The sequence below is a fragment of the Wyeomyia smithii genome, chromosome 2, assembly GCF_029784165.1.
Source record: "Wyeomyia smithii strain HCP4-BCI-WySm-NY-G18 chromosome 2, ASM2978416v1, whole genome shotgun sequence".
Lineage (NCBI taxonomy): Eukaryota > Metazoa > Arthropoda > Insecta > Diptera > Culicidae > Wyeomyia > Wyeomyia smithii.
In genome coordinates, this window is record NC_073695.1 from 50,511,004 (window position 1) to 50,526,702 (window position 15,699).

At 35.2% G+C, this 15,699-nt stretch overlaps 1 protein-coding gene across 3 annotated transcripts in view; it reads right to left on the bottom strand.

Annotated features, from left to right (window-relative positions):
- Window positions 1-1,410: 1,410 nt before the first annotated feature.
- Window positions 1,411-15,699, bottom strand: part of LOC129724532 (uncharacterized) — a 545,414-nt gene continuing 531,125 nt past the window's right edge. For 2 of the 3 annotated variants that reach the window (XM_055679508.1, XM_055679506.1), the window contains one exon: window positions 14,061-15,670. In XM_055679508.1, the coding sequence (XP_055535483.1) occupies window positions 14,616-15,670 (1,055 nt within the window). In that variant the 3' untranslated portion in view covers window positions 14,061-14,615. Of the gene's footprint in view, window positions 13,820-14,060; window positions 15,671-15,699 lie in introns of those variants that run through there. The other variant, XM_055679507.1, reaches the window with a different exon arrangement.

Genomic DNA, 15,699 nt, shown 5'->3' on the forward strand with positions numbered 1-15,699 from the left:
CAAATTTAAAATGCAATGCGCCAAACGGAGACAAAACCAATCGACTTCAGGTAAGTTTAGGGTTGTTTGGGACCCCAAAAGGAACCAAAAAAACTTGTTTCTGGAAAATCGATCACTTTTCCCCACCCTAGTATATAGACCCCAATGGCATCCCACCATGTTTCAAGGCCTAATATCTCAGCATATGTGTAAACGATGTAGCATATCACCGCTACTTCTCATACACCTCTATGTGACAGCTGACAGCACAAATGAGTTTGGGCCCATGACATGAGATCATTGTTATTCACTGTTACTCACTATAGGTATGTCAATGGCTCGGTGTATAGCATCATCACAGATTCACAGACGCACCACGAAGTTTATTTTCGTGGATCAAAATAACGGTTAGTTCAAAATGAGTTTCAATTACGCGGAATATTGATGATGCTAGCGCTAATGTGCTTTTTCTCTTTGAGCAGAAAATAAGGGGTATGGTTGCCAGAAAAACTTAGTTTATCTTTTGCGAAATAAGTCCAGTAGATGTCGCACGAGTTAATCGGAACCACAATTTATTTAGTATTGTATGGAGTGGTACGTCTGTTTGGCTGTATTATAGTTTCATTGTGCAATGTTGCCGTGAATCCGCGTTGTTTTTTGTAGTATTAAAAAAAAAACAATAAATTTTTTCATGTTAGGATAAGAGGAAGAGTGTGGGTATTTTGGCTATTTATTAAAGTATATTTAAAGATGTGATTTGCATGTCGTGGAACGGCTATGTAACAAGTAAGATGATCCATTTTTACATGCTAAAAAAATTCAGCCAAATGGATTCAGTAGATGCTGAGAAAAACTTACCACCAATTGGGTACTGATCTAGAGAGAGCATCAGCGTTCCCAGCTGCCAAGAATGTAATATTCACTATATTTGCTTCCACGACATGCAAAATACATCTTCAAATATACCTTAATCAACAGCCAAAAAATCCCAACACTTCACCTTATTCAAAACATTCGAAAAAAATCACGAAAATAATTGCTCGGCCTTCCAGAGTAAGGTCCCCACTTAAGACCAAAAAGCCATGCTTTAAGACCAAAATTGACATTGTGGATTATGGAGAGATAGGTTTTGGAGACACACAAAGTTTGTGTGCAAACCAGTGGAATGAAACAAGATTTTCATAGTGTTTTATTCAATTCTACTAGTTAGAATGGTACTCAGCCCCAAAAAGGTGATCTCTTAATACTGGTGTTGATTTAATTTTAACTTCCCTGATGAAGTATCAATTTTTTGACAGTTGTTTTTAGTACACGGTTCAGAAATGTTGTACAAGCTACCTTCTCGAAATTAGGGGGTCTCACAGACACGTAGATCAAAAACAGAAAATTTAGCAAGCGTGATGTGATATTTTAAATGATACCGCGTGCACGTATTCTGTTTCTTTATATTAACCGATTTCATTCAGTTACAGCTATACACTCTCGAGGATCGACGAAGTCGGCTTTGTAATAGTTGCTTATATTAACATGTTTCGTTTACTCGCTTATGCATATTCCTTAACCTTCTATCACAATTTTCGTAACCAACAAAAAGGAGCCTATATCTGTACCAACTTATTGTTGCCGTTTCCTGTGTGACTGCTAAAAACCTTGAAATAAAACACGAATTGACCGAATTCAACCTTCTCTATAGAATCAATTATATTGCATGATTAGCTTGTATCATGTTTCGTTACAACGGTTTTGTTTTTAAGATATCTTGATATGGTTTTATATTATTACAACTGTACAAATTATGGAAACATATCAAGATTAATTACATCTATCAATGTAACTGGGCAGTTAGCAGTAGTAGTAGTGGTAAAGTAAAATTGACATTTTTCCTTTAACTACATTACGTTGTATCAATTAAAGAAGCAAACTATAATTCTTTTTTATTCTTACGGTCAATATGCAAAAAACAATGGTAGTATTTTTATTAATGCACGCGCTGTTATATGTCAATCCGACAATTATTGATAATAAAATTAAAATGCTGCTATTCATATATTGGGAAAATTTCCAACTTCGACTCAAAGTGGCTTAACGTTATATTTTTTTTTTCTCTCGTTCGTGTTCAAAGCATCACAATAATGATCTAGATATAATAAAAAAACGAGTACATTCCTTTTTTTTCCTGTAGGAGTTTCAAAGTTCTACACACATCAATGATTTTAATTGCATTTAGAATCTTCAGTTGGTCATCAGCAACTCATAGGACATTTTACTCTTGCAGTGTAGGCTGCTGTAGACAAATTACAGACGCGTTGGGTCATCGACGTTTGAACTTGTCTACGGTACTTCACTGCGGTTGAGTTATTCCTACAACAGTTGGACTCATAGTTTAAGTCTCGGTCTGTTTCTGTTTAAGATGTAAATATTACAAATAGTTTTGATTTTTATACGAACGTTATAGAATTAATTTCTGATAAGCGCCTACGTTTACCTTTTTTTTCTTAGAAGCTCTATAACAACGATTACTGTTTCTACTTCAGTTTATCAACGAATAAATTTATTCAACTCTTTAAACAGAAGTTGATCTTAAATAACCCTGTACCTTTTCGAAATCATGCTGTGTCCCACCGGGTTTTCTCTAATTTCTTACCAATAGCAGTGGTACCTATATAATAAAAATTACGTTTACATAAATTTAGCATAAACGGACAGAAACCGATAGTTTTCTTTCTTACTTTTTGTGTGTCACAGCTAGACTTGAAAGCCACCAGAAATGTTTATTCTGCATATTTATCGTTCATGACAAGATTGACGTTTGAGACTGTTCAGAAATGTTATAAGAAGCTGAAGATAAGGGAGCGAGGGGACTTTAAAACGGTGCAAACTTTGCCTTGAGTACCTTCTTAACATGTTCAGGAATAATAGCCAATATGTCGCAATTTGAAGAAAAAAACTTCTCTCATCAGAACAGTCATTTGATAATCTAGTTCTCATTTGTGATTCAATATGCACAAAAATTTAACCGATATCTTTGTGGAAAAGGGAAGGGGGCGGTCTGAGGGTCACTTTAGAAAATAATTTTACACTGTTAAACTCATCGTCGCTTCGTCCAAGTGTTCTCTTGAAAACAATTAGCGATTTAACACAAAACTAAAACGACTTTTTTATAGCATCTAGTAGACTGATTACTGCCAAGAAGATACACAAGAAATACGAAAAATATGACATCCGGTTTTGTTTTCGATATGAGGTTATGTTCTTACAGCATCTGGTAGGTATATAGTGTGATGGGATTGCATTTCAATTTTCACTTTAAACCTACTGTCCATACACATATTTAAATTTTCCAGCAACGCAAAAAAAAAAATCTTGATAGGTAAAATGCTGCCTGCAAATCATCAGCATAATTTTTACTGTAGCGCCAGTCGAACCGTCATCTTGATTGCCTATATTTGAACGATTTCAAAAAAAAAAGAGAAAAGAACACAAATTCGTTTCTTTCTTACATAGTTGCTTAACAGAAGATTGCGCCTTCTGTTCTCTGTTTGCTGTGATGAGTGTTGGGCTTGTACCATGCGACCATGCGTCAAATATTCATCACTTTTTGACAGATAAGGCTCTAATACACTTTTTGTTCAAGCCCAAGCGTCAAGTATTTGTCACTTTTTGACAGATAAAAATTTGGTGAAAGATAATTGTTTGTCACTCTCCAATTTTAACATGGGGCAAACACGGGCAAACAACAACCATGACGGGCAAATATTTTTTTGGGAAAACGTCAAATACTTTACTATTGCACAATACACAATGGTCCAGAAACCAAATTTAGGGGGAAATTTGGGTCTAGGGTCTATAGCAACATTTTAGAGAAAAACTTTCTTCTACAAAGTTGTTACATATGGTAAAGCGCTTATTGAAAAAATATCAAAAATTAGGGTGACCAACATTTTCGATGCATTCAAATATCTAACTTTTTTATCTTTGAAGATAGAAGAAAAATTTGTTCTACAATATTATAGCTCCATTAATTTTAAGTAACTTTGTAAAAAAGTTTTTCTCTATTTTTGAAATATATTTTGATAAAGAATATTAGTAACTTTGAGTAAAATTGAGATATTTACGATGTCAGCATTGCGAAAAAATTTCTCTTAAAAAGCTCTAAAAGTCGTTCAAAGACAGTTTTGAGATGAATCTTGAAATAAAAAAGTTAGAGGGTAAAATGTGTTTTTTTTCAAAGATAGAGAAAAACTTTTTTTTACAAAGTTACTTAAAATTAATGGAGCTATAACATTGTAGAACAAATTTTTCTTCTATCTACTAAGATAAAAAAGTTAGACACTTGATTGCATCGAAAATGTTGGTCACAATAATTTTTGATAATTTTCCAATAAGCGCTTTATCATATGTAACAACTATGTAAAAGAAAGTTTTTCTTTAAAATGTTGCTATAGAGCTCTAGACTCAAATTTCCCCCTAAATTTGATTTCTGGGCCATTGTTCATTGGTCTAGGGCTCTATAGCAATTTTTAGAGAAAAACTTTCTTCTACAAAGTTGTTACATATGTTAAAGCTCTTATAGTAAAATTATCAAAAATTAGGGTAACCAAAATTTTTGATGAATTTAAGTATCTAACTTTCTTATCTTTGAATATACAATAAAAAATGCTCTACAATGTTATAGCTCCGTTAACTTTAAGTAACTCGGTGAAAAAAGTTTATCTCTATCTTTGAAAACAATTTCAATTTATATTGAAAACACACATTTTGCGCTCTAACTTTTTAATTTTTATCTTGAAACTGTTTTCAAACGACTTTTAGGGCTTTTTAAGATAAACAGTTTTCAATGCTTACATCGTGAATATCTCAATTCTACTCAAAGTTATTAATGTTTTTCTTAAAAAAATATGCGTTTTTCTTTGGCTTGCCATTTCTTTTACGGCAAACAAAAAAAAAATCTTTTGGTTTCAATTTAAAGAGCACATTTGACTCTATAAATGGAGAAATTTTTAAAAATATTTTATTTTTTAAATCTGAGTAAATTTAATTTAAAAATGTGACAAAAATGTCAATATTTTCATATTATTGCATATGCAATCACAAAGGTTTATATTTTTTTTTGTATTTTTTCTTGAAACTAGAGGTTTTACCTTTAATTTGATCTTAAAAGATCGAAAATCGATCAATTGGTTCAACAGTTATGAATTTTTGAAAATAAAATACCTCGAATAAAGCCGTTTTTATGGTCACCCTATTTCAGAGGTAGTCCGCCTAACGACCCTACGAAAAAATACGGGTTTGAATCAGTGCTTCTTGAACTGTCCCACAGATCAGACGTTTTTTCGGTTGCTTGTGGACTGGTCTTTGACTGCCTATAGCTTCAAAGTTTGTGTTTTGTCAGTGTGTCTTTTAAAGATTACCTGAAAGTTATTTCCCATCAGTCTTTCTCAGGACTACCTACTTTTGAATTTAACATTTGTTTTAACTTTTTTCGTATCACCTGAAATGGCTGGACGGAAAAAGAAACCTCGCATCGCTGCGGGGAGGAAAAGAGAGGCATCTCTTTCTGACACTTCGAGTGTCTGTAGTGACAATCCTTTTGATATTTTGCCTGAGCAAGAAGCTGGTGAAATGGAAGTTATTACTAATGAAACTATACAAAATATAAAATCTTTAAAAAAGGAGAAAGTTCCACCTATTGTGGTAACTATTTCTTCTGAATTTAATATATTCAAAAAGGAACTTTCAACGTTTGTTTCTGACGTTAAAGTTACCTATCAAATTGGCCGTAGAGGTGAATGCCGCTTATTAGCCGACTCAGTAAAGGGTCGTGATCGTCTTGTTCAGTATTTAACTGACAAGATGTACAAATTTTTTACATATGACACCAAGAACGCCAAGCCGTTCAAGGTTGTCTTGAAAGGTCTCACCAACGATCAAACCGTTGATGAGATCAAACTTACTTTAACAGAATTACTTGGCATAGCCCCTACCCAAGTAATTCTAATGAAACAAAAATCACGAGGCGAAAACAGTCAGAGAACTGGAATTTCCCTTGTTAATTATTTAATTAATTTTAACCGCAATGAGGTTAACAACTTAAAATTTTTTGAAAAAGCACATGCTTTGTATAATGTGCGTGTCAAGTGGGAAATTTATAGGAAGTATGGCGGAGGTGAAAAGCATATCACCCAATGCCGTACTTGCCAACGTTATGGCCATGGTTCCAAATTCTGTAACATGGACCAAAAATGTCTTTATTGTGGAGACTCTTCTCACAAAAAGGACACATGTCCTGTGAAAGTGAGTAAAAATTTCCGCTGTGCGAATTGTAACGGCAACCATATGTCAAATTTTTATCAATGCCCAGTCCGTTTAGCAATTGTTAAGGCAAGGCAAGGTAAACAAAATTCAATTTCTCAATTAAAACCAACTTCAAAACAAAATTCTCCAAGCGTACCAGTGACGCATAGTTTACCTACTCCTTTGCATACCCGTTTAACTTATGCACAGGTTACAGGTAGTTCGAACATTATACCGCCTAGTGTTGGTAGTTCGAAAATGACCGTTAATATGGGTAAGCAAAACACGCTAGAAAATAATTGTACACCTGTTACTCCAGCTAATATTGCTGCCGAAAATATTTTTTCTAATGTCAACTGCCTGGGGCCTATTACGGCAGGTAAACTTTCTTTTTTGCAACAGGCAATGTTCGATCTTATGAACGCCATGTTGCAGGCAAAATCAATGTTTGAAGCCATTCAAATAGGCACAAATTTTACTATTAAAATTGTTTCTAATTTAAAATTTAGCAATGATTTTAAATAAAACAATTAAAATATTAAATTGGAATGCTCGCTCATTGAAGGCCAATGAGAATGAGCTTTTTAATTTTTTAACAGTAAATAATGTGCATATTGCAATTATTACTGAAACATTTTTGAAACCTAACATAAAATTAAAATATGATCCCAATTACGTGGTTCATAGATATGATAGGATTCAGGGTTCCGGCGGTGGAGTTGCAATTGTTATTCATCGCCGAATCAAACATCGTGCTCTTCCCCATCTTGAGACGAAAGTTATTGAAACTTTGGGAATTGAAGTTCAAACTGAACTTGGGATTTTATTTATGGCCGCAGCATATTTACCATTTCAATGCACACGCGAGCTCAAAAATTATTTTAAAGGTGATTTACAAAAACTCACCAGAAATCGTTCGAAATTTTTCATAATCGGCGATTTTAACGCTAAACATCGTTCATGGAATAATTCTCAAAGTAATTCCAATGGCAAAATTTTATTCAATGATTGTTCTTCAGGATACTATTCTATTTTGTCTCCGAATAGTCCTACATCCTTTACTTCTGTAAGGAACCCTTCAACAATTGATTTGTTGCTAACAGATCAAAGTCATGTATGTAGTGATTTGATCACACATGCTGACTTTGATTCTGACCATCTTCCAATAACTTTTTCTTTATCCCATGAATCAGTTTTAAACCCTATGAGCTCTGTTTTTAATTATAACAAGGCTAATTGGGAAAGTTACAAAACTCATATTGAGAGAAATTTCAATAATGAGCTTGATTTGCAAAACGAAGTGAATATTGATTCCGCTTTGGAAGCATTAAAATGTGCAATTGTTGATGCCAGGAATTATTCTGTTCCAAAGGCTCAAGTGAAATTTGATTCATCAATAATTGACGAAAATCTTCAACTTCTAATTCGTTTGAAAAAAGACAGACGTCAATATCAATTGCTCAGAGTTACTAATATGATACGAGCTAACAAATCTGAAGGTTATTCCACTGGAGCTGCTCTTTTAGACATAGAAAAAGCATTCGACAGTGTTTGGCATAAAGGTTTGATTGCGAAATTGCAAACTTTTGATTTTCCAATTTTTCTAATCAAAATTTTTAAAAATTATCTTACTGATCGAACTCTGCAGGTTGTCTATCAGAATTCAAAATCTGATAGATTTCCTGTCAGAGCAGGTGTACCTCAAGGTTCAGTCTTGGGTCCAGTCCTGTACAACATATTCACTTCAGATCTTCCTGATTTGCCTCCAGGATGCACAAAGTCATTGTTCTGCGATGACACAAGCATTTCCGTAAAAGGAAAAAGTCTTCGTGTCATATGCAGTCGATTGCAGAAAAGTTTAGATATTTTTTCTTCCTACTTGCAAAAGTGGAAAATCTCTCCCAATGCTTCTAAAACTCAAATTATAATTTTACCGCATAAGCCTAGGGCTTCTTTCCTCAAGCCAAATAACAATCACGTTGTCAAGATGAATGGGGTTATTTTAAGTTGGTCCGACAAGGTTAAGTACTTGAGACTAATTTATGATAAAAAACTTATTTTCAAAGAGCACATTGAGAGTATACAAGCCAAGTGCATCAAATATACGAGATGTTTATATCCTCTCATTAACAGGAATTCTAAACTTTGTTTAAAGAACAAACTTTTGATTTACAAACAAATTTTTAGACCAGCAATGCTTTATGCTGTACCGATCTGGCCAAGTTGCTGTTCAACAAGGAAGAAAACGCTCCAAAGGATTCAGAATAAAATTCTGAAAATGATTTTGAAGCGTCCTCCTTGGTTTGGTACACTCGAATTACATAGACTTACTGGTGTTGAACCATTAGAAGCTATGTCAAATAAAATTATTAACAATTTTCGACAAAAATCGTTGCAATCCTCAATTGCTACGATAAGCTCTCTTTATAGCCAATAAGTTAGCAATTAGGTTTGTTGTAAGTTTACTTCCCCTTTTCTGACAAGTAGGTTTAAATCCCTACGAATGATAAGTCCTAATTGCGAAAGCAAACAAATCCTAACAATTAAAATTACAAATTTCTAACAGTGTTGAGAAGTCACCATTTGTGATTGGACACACATACTCATTATTTACTAATATTTATCATAAATACTTAAGCTACTAACAAATCCCCCCTTAAAAAAAAAAAAAAAAAAAATACGGGTTTGAATATTTTCAACATAAATCCATCCCTGCAATTTTGAACACAATTGAAGAACTTTACGTGACCAATTCCGAAATAGGGTAACCATAAAAAACGGCTGTATTCGATGTACTTTATTTTCAAAAATTCATAACTTTTGAACCAGTTGATCAATTTTTGATATTTTTGAATCAAATTGAAGGTAATCACTTCTAGTTTTAAGTGAAAATTTCAAAAAAAATAAACCTGTGTGCTTTTGTATGCATAGTATATAAAAATATTGACATTTTTGTCATGTTTTTAAATTGAATTAACTCAAATTTAAAAAAATACATATTTTTAAAAAATTCTCCATTTATCAGCTCTCCGATAAGATTTCAAAGATCTTTTCTCATGTAAATGTCTGTCCTAAATCCCGCTTCGCATTCAGGTTCCAGTTTGTGACCGGAATTTTTTTCTATATGTGTTTTGGACCCTTTGACTTAAAAATATGGCCAAAATTTACTTATTGGCGATATTTAATGGACTTTGTTAGTAAAAAAACTGAATACGATGCTGAACTAAACCATGCAAAATATTCAAAAATAGCCCTGCAAAATTGAAAAAAAATAACGGAAAAATGTGGGAATCGAACAGAATTTAAAAAAGTGCAATAAATAAATTTTCGGTCAATGTTGTTTTTGCTTAAACGTCTGCCTGTGGTTAGACTCAATACTTTGCGTGAAAAAAATAACCGAGCATTTGGCGAAAACGTTACCGTTGTGGTTCTCGGGAAAATAGTTTATTCGTAAAACAAACTTTCAGAGTATTGATAAATCCAGAAAAATCTTTCGGTAAAATGGTCTTTGAGGAATCATATCCATCAGGGTAATGGTTTTTGAGTAGTTGTTATACAATCCTTCGCTTTGTTTTTTTTTTTCTAGCTACATGTTACTGGTGATTTTCGGTTATATAATGCATTCCTTTTCTTCCTTTTAGACAACATATGGCAAATAAGACAATGTTACTGAAAGGGAATATTTCGCAGTACGTAGCCTTTTAAACTAACAACGTAGCCTTTTAAACTAAATTTTCGTTAAAGTCAAAAAACATTCCGCATTCTTGCAATTTCAATTTTTTCAAAAAATAATAGTAAACTTATAACTCATACAAAAAAAAAAAATCCGATTTTAGCGCTACCAGTCTTTGAACACAGGTACTTTAAAGAAAAAGTAGGGGTATGGTAAACATCTATCGAAATCCAAAGTATCCCAGAATATTAGACCATAAAAAAACTTGTCCAATTCTACATGGTTTTTATGAAAGTATCATTGAGGAAGTGGTATTCGGGATAAAACATGGATGTCAATCAAAAGATTTTACAATTACTCTGCAAAGAAAAAGAATCGAACAGGTCGGTAAAGTCAATGCGAAATAACACTAGCGATCTTGAACGGCTTCCTTGTGAAATCTTTCAGTTGATTCCCGAGCGCAAGAGCAAGATCAACACCGAATTCAAGCTGGAATCAATTCCGATTGAATTTTAGTCTGCACTCTTTTTATTTCTGGTCTCATATACTTCAATGTATTTTTGTGTTATTAATGTGGGTCATTTGAGTTCTATTTAACCCGATGCAGTACAAAATATGAGATATGGCTGCCATTTTCAACAAATAACTGAAGAAACCTTCTGTGAGCAATAAATACGAAAACTGTTACGTTCCATAAAAAATTGATAGCCATCCTGCAATTGTCCCAGAACAAAGGAAAAACCTGGGTCCCAAACCCCAGAGAATATTTTTTCTTTTGTTTTCGCCCGCTGAAAGCATTTAAAGTAGACTTATAACACCATTCAAGTTGTGACAATTGTTGTCCCTATTGAAAGATCTTGAAGATCCATTTTTTACAATGAATCTGAAGTATTATTAAATAAAGACAGCTACTCTTTAAATTATATGTTTTAAGATGTAATTTACTTGACAAACTATTATCAATCACTTGCTACCCCACTAAAACATAGTGTGGGACTCCACTGGATGCAGAATACTTTTCGGTCGCGTGTGAAGCGACTCGCCAAAAATTACTGCTTAAGATTTAATAACTACAGTTCAGTCGCAAAGCATTTCATGTTACATCCGTGTCCTCTAGCATTTATTTTTTGTTGTAAATTCATTCTCGAAACAGCATGTTAAGTTTATTTAATAATAATACGAGTTTGTTATCATCCAACAATGTACACACTTTTGACGGAATACAAAACTACGACTTCATAACAACACTCGCTGACTGGAAACAAAAAAATAGGAGGGTGGTATCCAAGACACGACCGCATAGTTGACGTAGGACTACAATAGTTTTATATTTGAGGCTCTATTTGATTTGAGCTTGTTTTACTTTCAGCACGGTTAGATTTTGGCACACATGTGCCTAAAACGAGCGATTATGTATTATCACATTTCTTAGTTTTTTCGATTATTTCAACCAATTTAAGCTCTACATCCTCCAAAAGAAGGGTATTTTGGTTCTTTATGTTGCAGAAGCGGATGACCGGAATCGGTAAAACGGTTCCTGGAATATGAACGGAACATGTGCCGGTAATATAATGATCATGATCTAAGCAGTACTAAGCCTCTAATTACTCGGGTAGTAATATCAAGTATCTAGGTCGTCAGCCTTAATTCATAAAGTGACACCTCAAACGACTTGGAATTGAAACTAGTCATTAGTGGAAATATCTATGAAAAAAAAACATGGAAAGAGAACCGTTCATTTTTGGCATGTTTCAATCTTGGCAACAGGAAAATTCTGCCGTGTCGTCTTTGGCAAAATCGAACTGGGTCTGTATTTTGACTATTCATTCGCAGCCCTCTATTTTAGAAGAAAAAATATTCTCTTTAACATTGATGAATACCTTTCATTCTAACACAGTCAATTTTCTTCAATACGCGAAAAGGCAAGCTTCTATAGACCTAAATTGAGTGCGATTTAGTAGAAATTAAACAATATTTATTTGTCTTGTGAACAGTTTACAGTTTTTAAACAAAAATGTATACTCACAGAAAATTTAAAATGGACATGAGAAAAACACAGTGTAGAGTTCAAAAATAAACAACGCATTTTATCTGCACAATGAACCTAATTTATATACCATGCTACCTGCCTCTACCGACACGTACAGAATACGTCCCCGGTGGCGCAGCGTATTTTGCGGCATCCGAATGATCATATCGAATTCTGATATTTGCTACTATACGAAATAGAGAGACAATTCAAACAAACGAATCAAACGGCAATTCGATTGTGTTCCAGTTCGCAAAGCGATACCTACGCGTTAACCCAACACGCCGCACTGTTCGTCGACAGCGGAAATGTAGTCTTCACTTGGCTTGGCTGCCAGCGTTGCCAGGTATCCAGATTTTGCTGGATTATCCAGATTTTTGAACATGTATCCAGGTAGACAGCTTTGATGTCCAATTATCCAGATTTTTCATTGATGATCCAGATTTTATCCAGATTTTATTTTCTCTGTTCCGCAAAAATGTCATCACTTCAATTTTGGCGCGAAATTTTGCAATTTTGTCACCTCAAATTTTGCGTACCCCAAGACTTTTATTCGAAAAATTTACCTTTCACCCCACGAAATGACTGCCAGATTTCTTCCAGATTTTTATTTTGCCTTTTCCAGATTTTTGAAAAAATGACCTGGCAACGCTGTTGGCTGCACACAAATGAATATCGAGTTCTACTGCACTGATAGACGACGAGTAACCAGCGGTCTATTCATACATTGCTCGGTGCAGTACTGTTACCTGTGCCAGCATCTTTTCCTTCAAGACATCAGTTTCAAGAACATTTTAACAGCAGAACGTAAAACTGTCTGATAGTGAAGGTGATTACGAACTTCCCGAAAAAGCTTCACCTTCAAGACATCAAATCAGTCTAGGCTCATGGAAGCGAACATTAGAAGACCTATTGGGACGGGGAGATTCTGTCAATTTTTTTTGCCACTGCTATACAGCAGGCAGTTGGTGTCTACTCATGAAGTCTGTGCCAGGCGTGCTCGCATGTGATTGATACATTGTTCGTGAAAATTCGACCTTGAAACTTTTATGAAATTTTCACTGTTTAGCAATGAAATGATAATGATAACTGAGGAATCACAAAATTGTCCATCATTTTATCTATCCAACGACATACTGATTATTGTTTTCCATCATGTGGTTACATCAGTATCACCGTTTGAAATCTTTCATTCCAACGTTACACCTTTAGGTTTTAGTTTCCGCAGAATGTATCTGGATATAGTGCGGTTAGACGTAGTCCTACGTCAAAAAAAAAAAAAAAAATCTTCTGTCTAGTAGTTGATTCAACATTAAAATGCATATAGAGTGTGTGGTGCACTTGTGGCAAACATCAATTATTTTGGAATCATAGTTAGTTGATTATGTGGCCAGCACAGTTCTAAATTCAAAATATGAACACGTAGTTTTAACTAGCAGTTTCAGTGCAGCAGTGATAATGGGGCTCACTTTTGTACGTGGTTTAGGATGATTTTTTTTTCTTGTTTCGGAGAGCAAAATTTAGACAACCCCAGCGACTATCCGCTCTTTCCTATTCAAATACATTCTCGTCTATTACATATATTAGGTATGTATATCAATGAATATTCTACTAGTTTTTCGAAATCACCATTGAAATTCCAACTGTCATACCACCAGGAAGAAAGCGTAGTTTGGTCGGTGTGTGCGGGTTTGTCCAACTCGATAATTTCTTCAGGCTGGGGGGCTCTTGTGCGTACAGTATAATTGTTTGAGCTAAATATAATATATAGTGACTATACCTCACATAGGTTGGTTGCAGTTTTCTTTTTTTCATATTCTAGAATAACAATCGGTCCTCGTCCTCTGCAAGAGAGAGAATGTGCTTTTCTGTAACATTAGTGGAACAGTTCGGAACTACAGGATTGTTTCCAATGTTTGGCTACTAACAATGGACAGTGTTCGGGTTGGAGTACTTTTTAGGCATGCCTCTGGAAGTGATGACTTAGGGATGATTTTATTGTTCGCCAAAAAGTGGATGATGTTTCTTTACTATTTGCGAGTCAACGTTTAACCTAAATATTAAAAACTAAATAAAACAAGAGTCTTAAATTGATTAAACTTTATTGTTCTGATTAGTCTATCTAAATGAAAAACTGATAGTAGTATTAGGGCAATAAAATAACTTAGGCATTAAAAAGGCGTTTGCAGAACAACTATACATGGTATATGTATAAACAAACTATAAAAGCATTTACACTGTGCAGCTTTAACCCAATTCTGTTTCAGCAATGAAACTCGATTTTTAACGGACAATGATTGGTTGTTCTATTTTCAAACATAAACTTAGACCTGTTGTTATGCTATAAATTCTCTTTTGTATCTACCACCATAAGTAAATAACAATAGTGCAGTAGTTACAAATTAATATTAACTGGTTGAAAAAGGATCGCTCCAGGAGATTTTCAGATTAAGCTTTAACGAGTTCATAAGCAACGAGAGAAAGAGAGACCATTGGTTTGGGTGCGCTTGACTGTACGCGATATTTGTATGGATGGTCGTGTGTTTTGGGGAGACATGACTAATGGCTGATGATGGGTGGGCTTAGGAGGTGACTCTCGATGCCGATGACTTAGAACTAGAGCAAGGTGCTCTCGTACCCTCAGGATATGGCCGATTGGGTCATTAATTGGGTATCTTTGTGTTTACCTTTGGTTGATGTAGTTGACGGTACTCCGGTGGTCGCCAGGTTGTTGGCAGCGGAAGAACAAGGTAGGGCAGATAGTGTCCGTTGGTAACCAAGCCCAGGACTGCTAGCCGAGGAACTGTCCGACGGCTGGTGGGAGTGGTGGCTACTGTTGATGGCAGCTAGCGAAAGAGCCATCGGGTTATGGGTAGGGCTTTGGGACGGGGTACTGTTGGTACTTTTAGCTTTCCGGAACCAATTACCTAGTTTCCGTCGGCCCAGCGAATGGGAACTGTATTCCGCTTGCTGCTGCTGTTGCTGGTCTTTGGTCAATTTTCGAGACTTTTTGGGAAGAGTGTTTCCCGATTGTTTACCACCTACATTCGTGGGAGATTCCTTCAGTACACTACTATTGCTACTACTCCGTGCGCTCTGTGTCATTCCAGTTCCCAGCAAAGAAAATTGTAAATTATCCGCAAGATCAAACGCCACCCGTTCGTTGCTGGTTTCCGTATCGGTGTTGCTGCATCCGTCCTTTTCATCCGTGAATGGGAAGTATTCCCGATCTGACAGGTTATCTTCATCTACGCAGGCACCGTCTAGTTCGGAAACGAATAAACTTTCCCCGCAAAACTGCCTCTCGGCGGAAAGAGTATTTAAAAATCGCAATTTGCTGCTGCTACTGCGAAAACAAAAATCAAACCATTTATTCCGCGTGTCACAATATAAGCGCAGGGCATTTTTAAGCGTTACTCCAAACATTTTCCCATCGGGGAGGTTCAATATCCGACAGTTGTCCAAAAAGATTCTACCCTTGTAGATGTAGTTGGTGCGTTTCAGCAGGTCTTTCTTGCAGTAAATAAGCTGCCGATCGAAGAGGAACAGTGTGTAGGTGTTGTTCCACAGGTTGGGTGACATACGGATTGCGTCGGTTTGCAGAAACAGCCGTGTACTGTGTATGTTAATCGACGGTCCTTGGAAGTTCTCGAAACGAGACTGGATGCGGGAAAGGTATTCGCTGTGACGTTTACCTGGAAAAATTAAAGAACCGTTGTTAAAT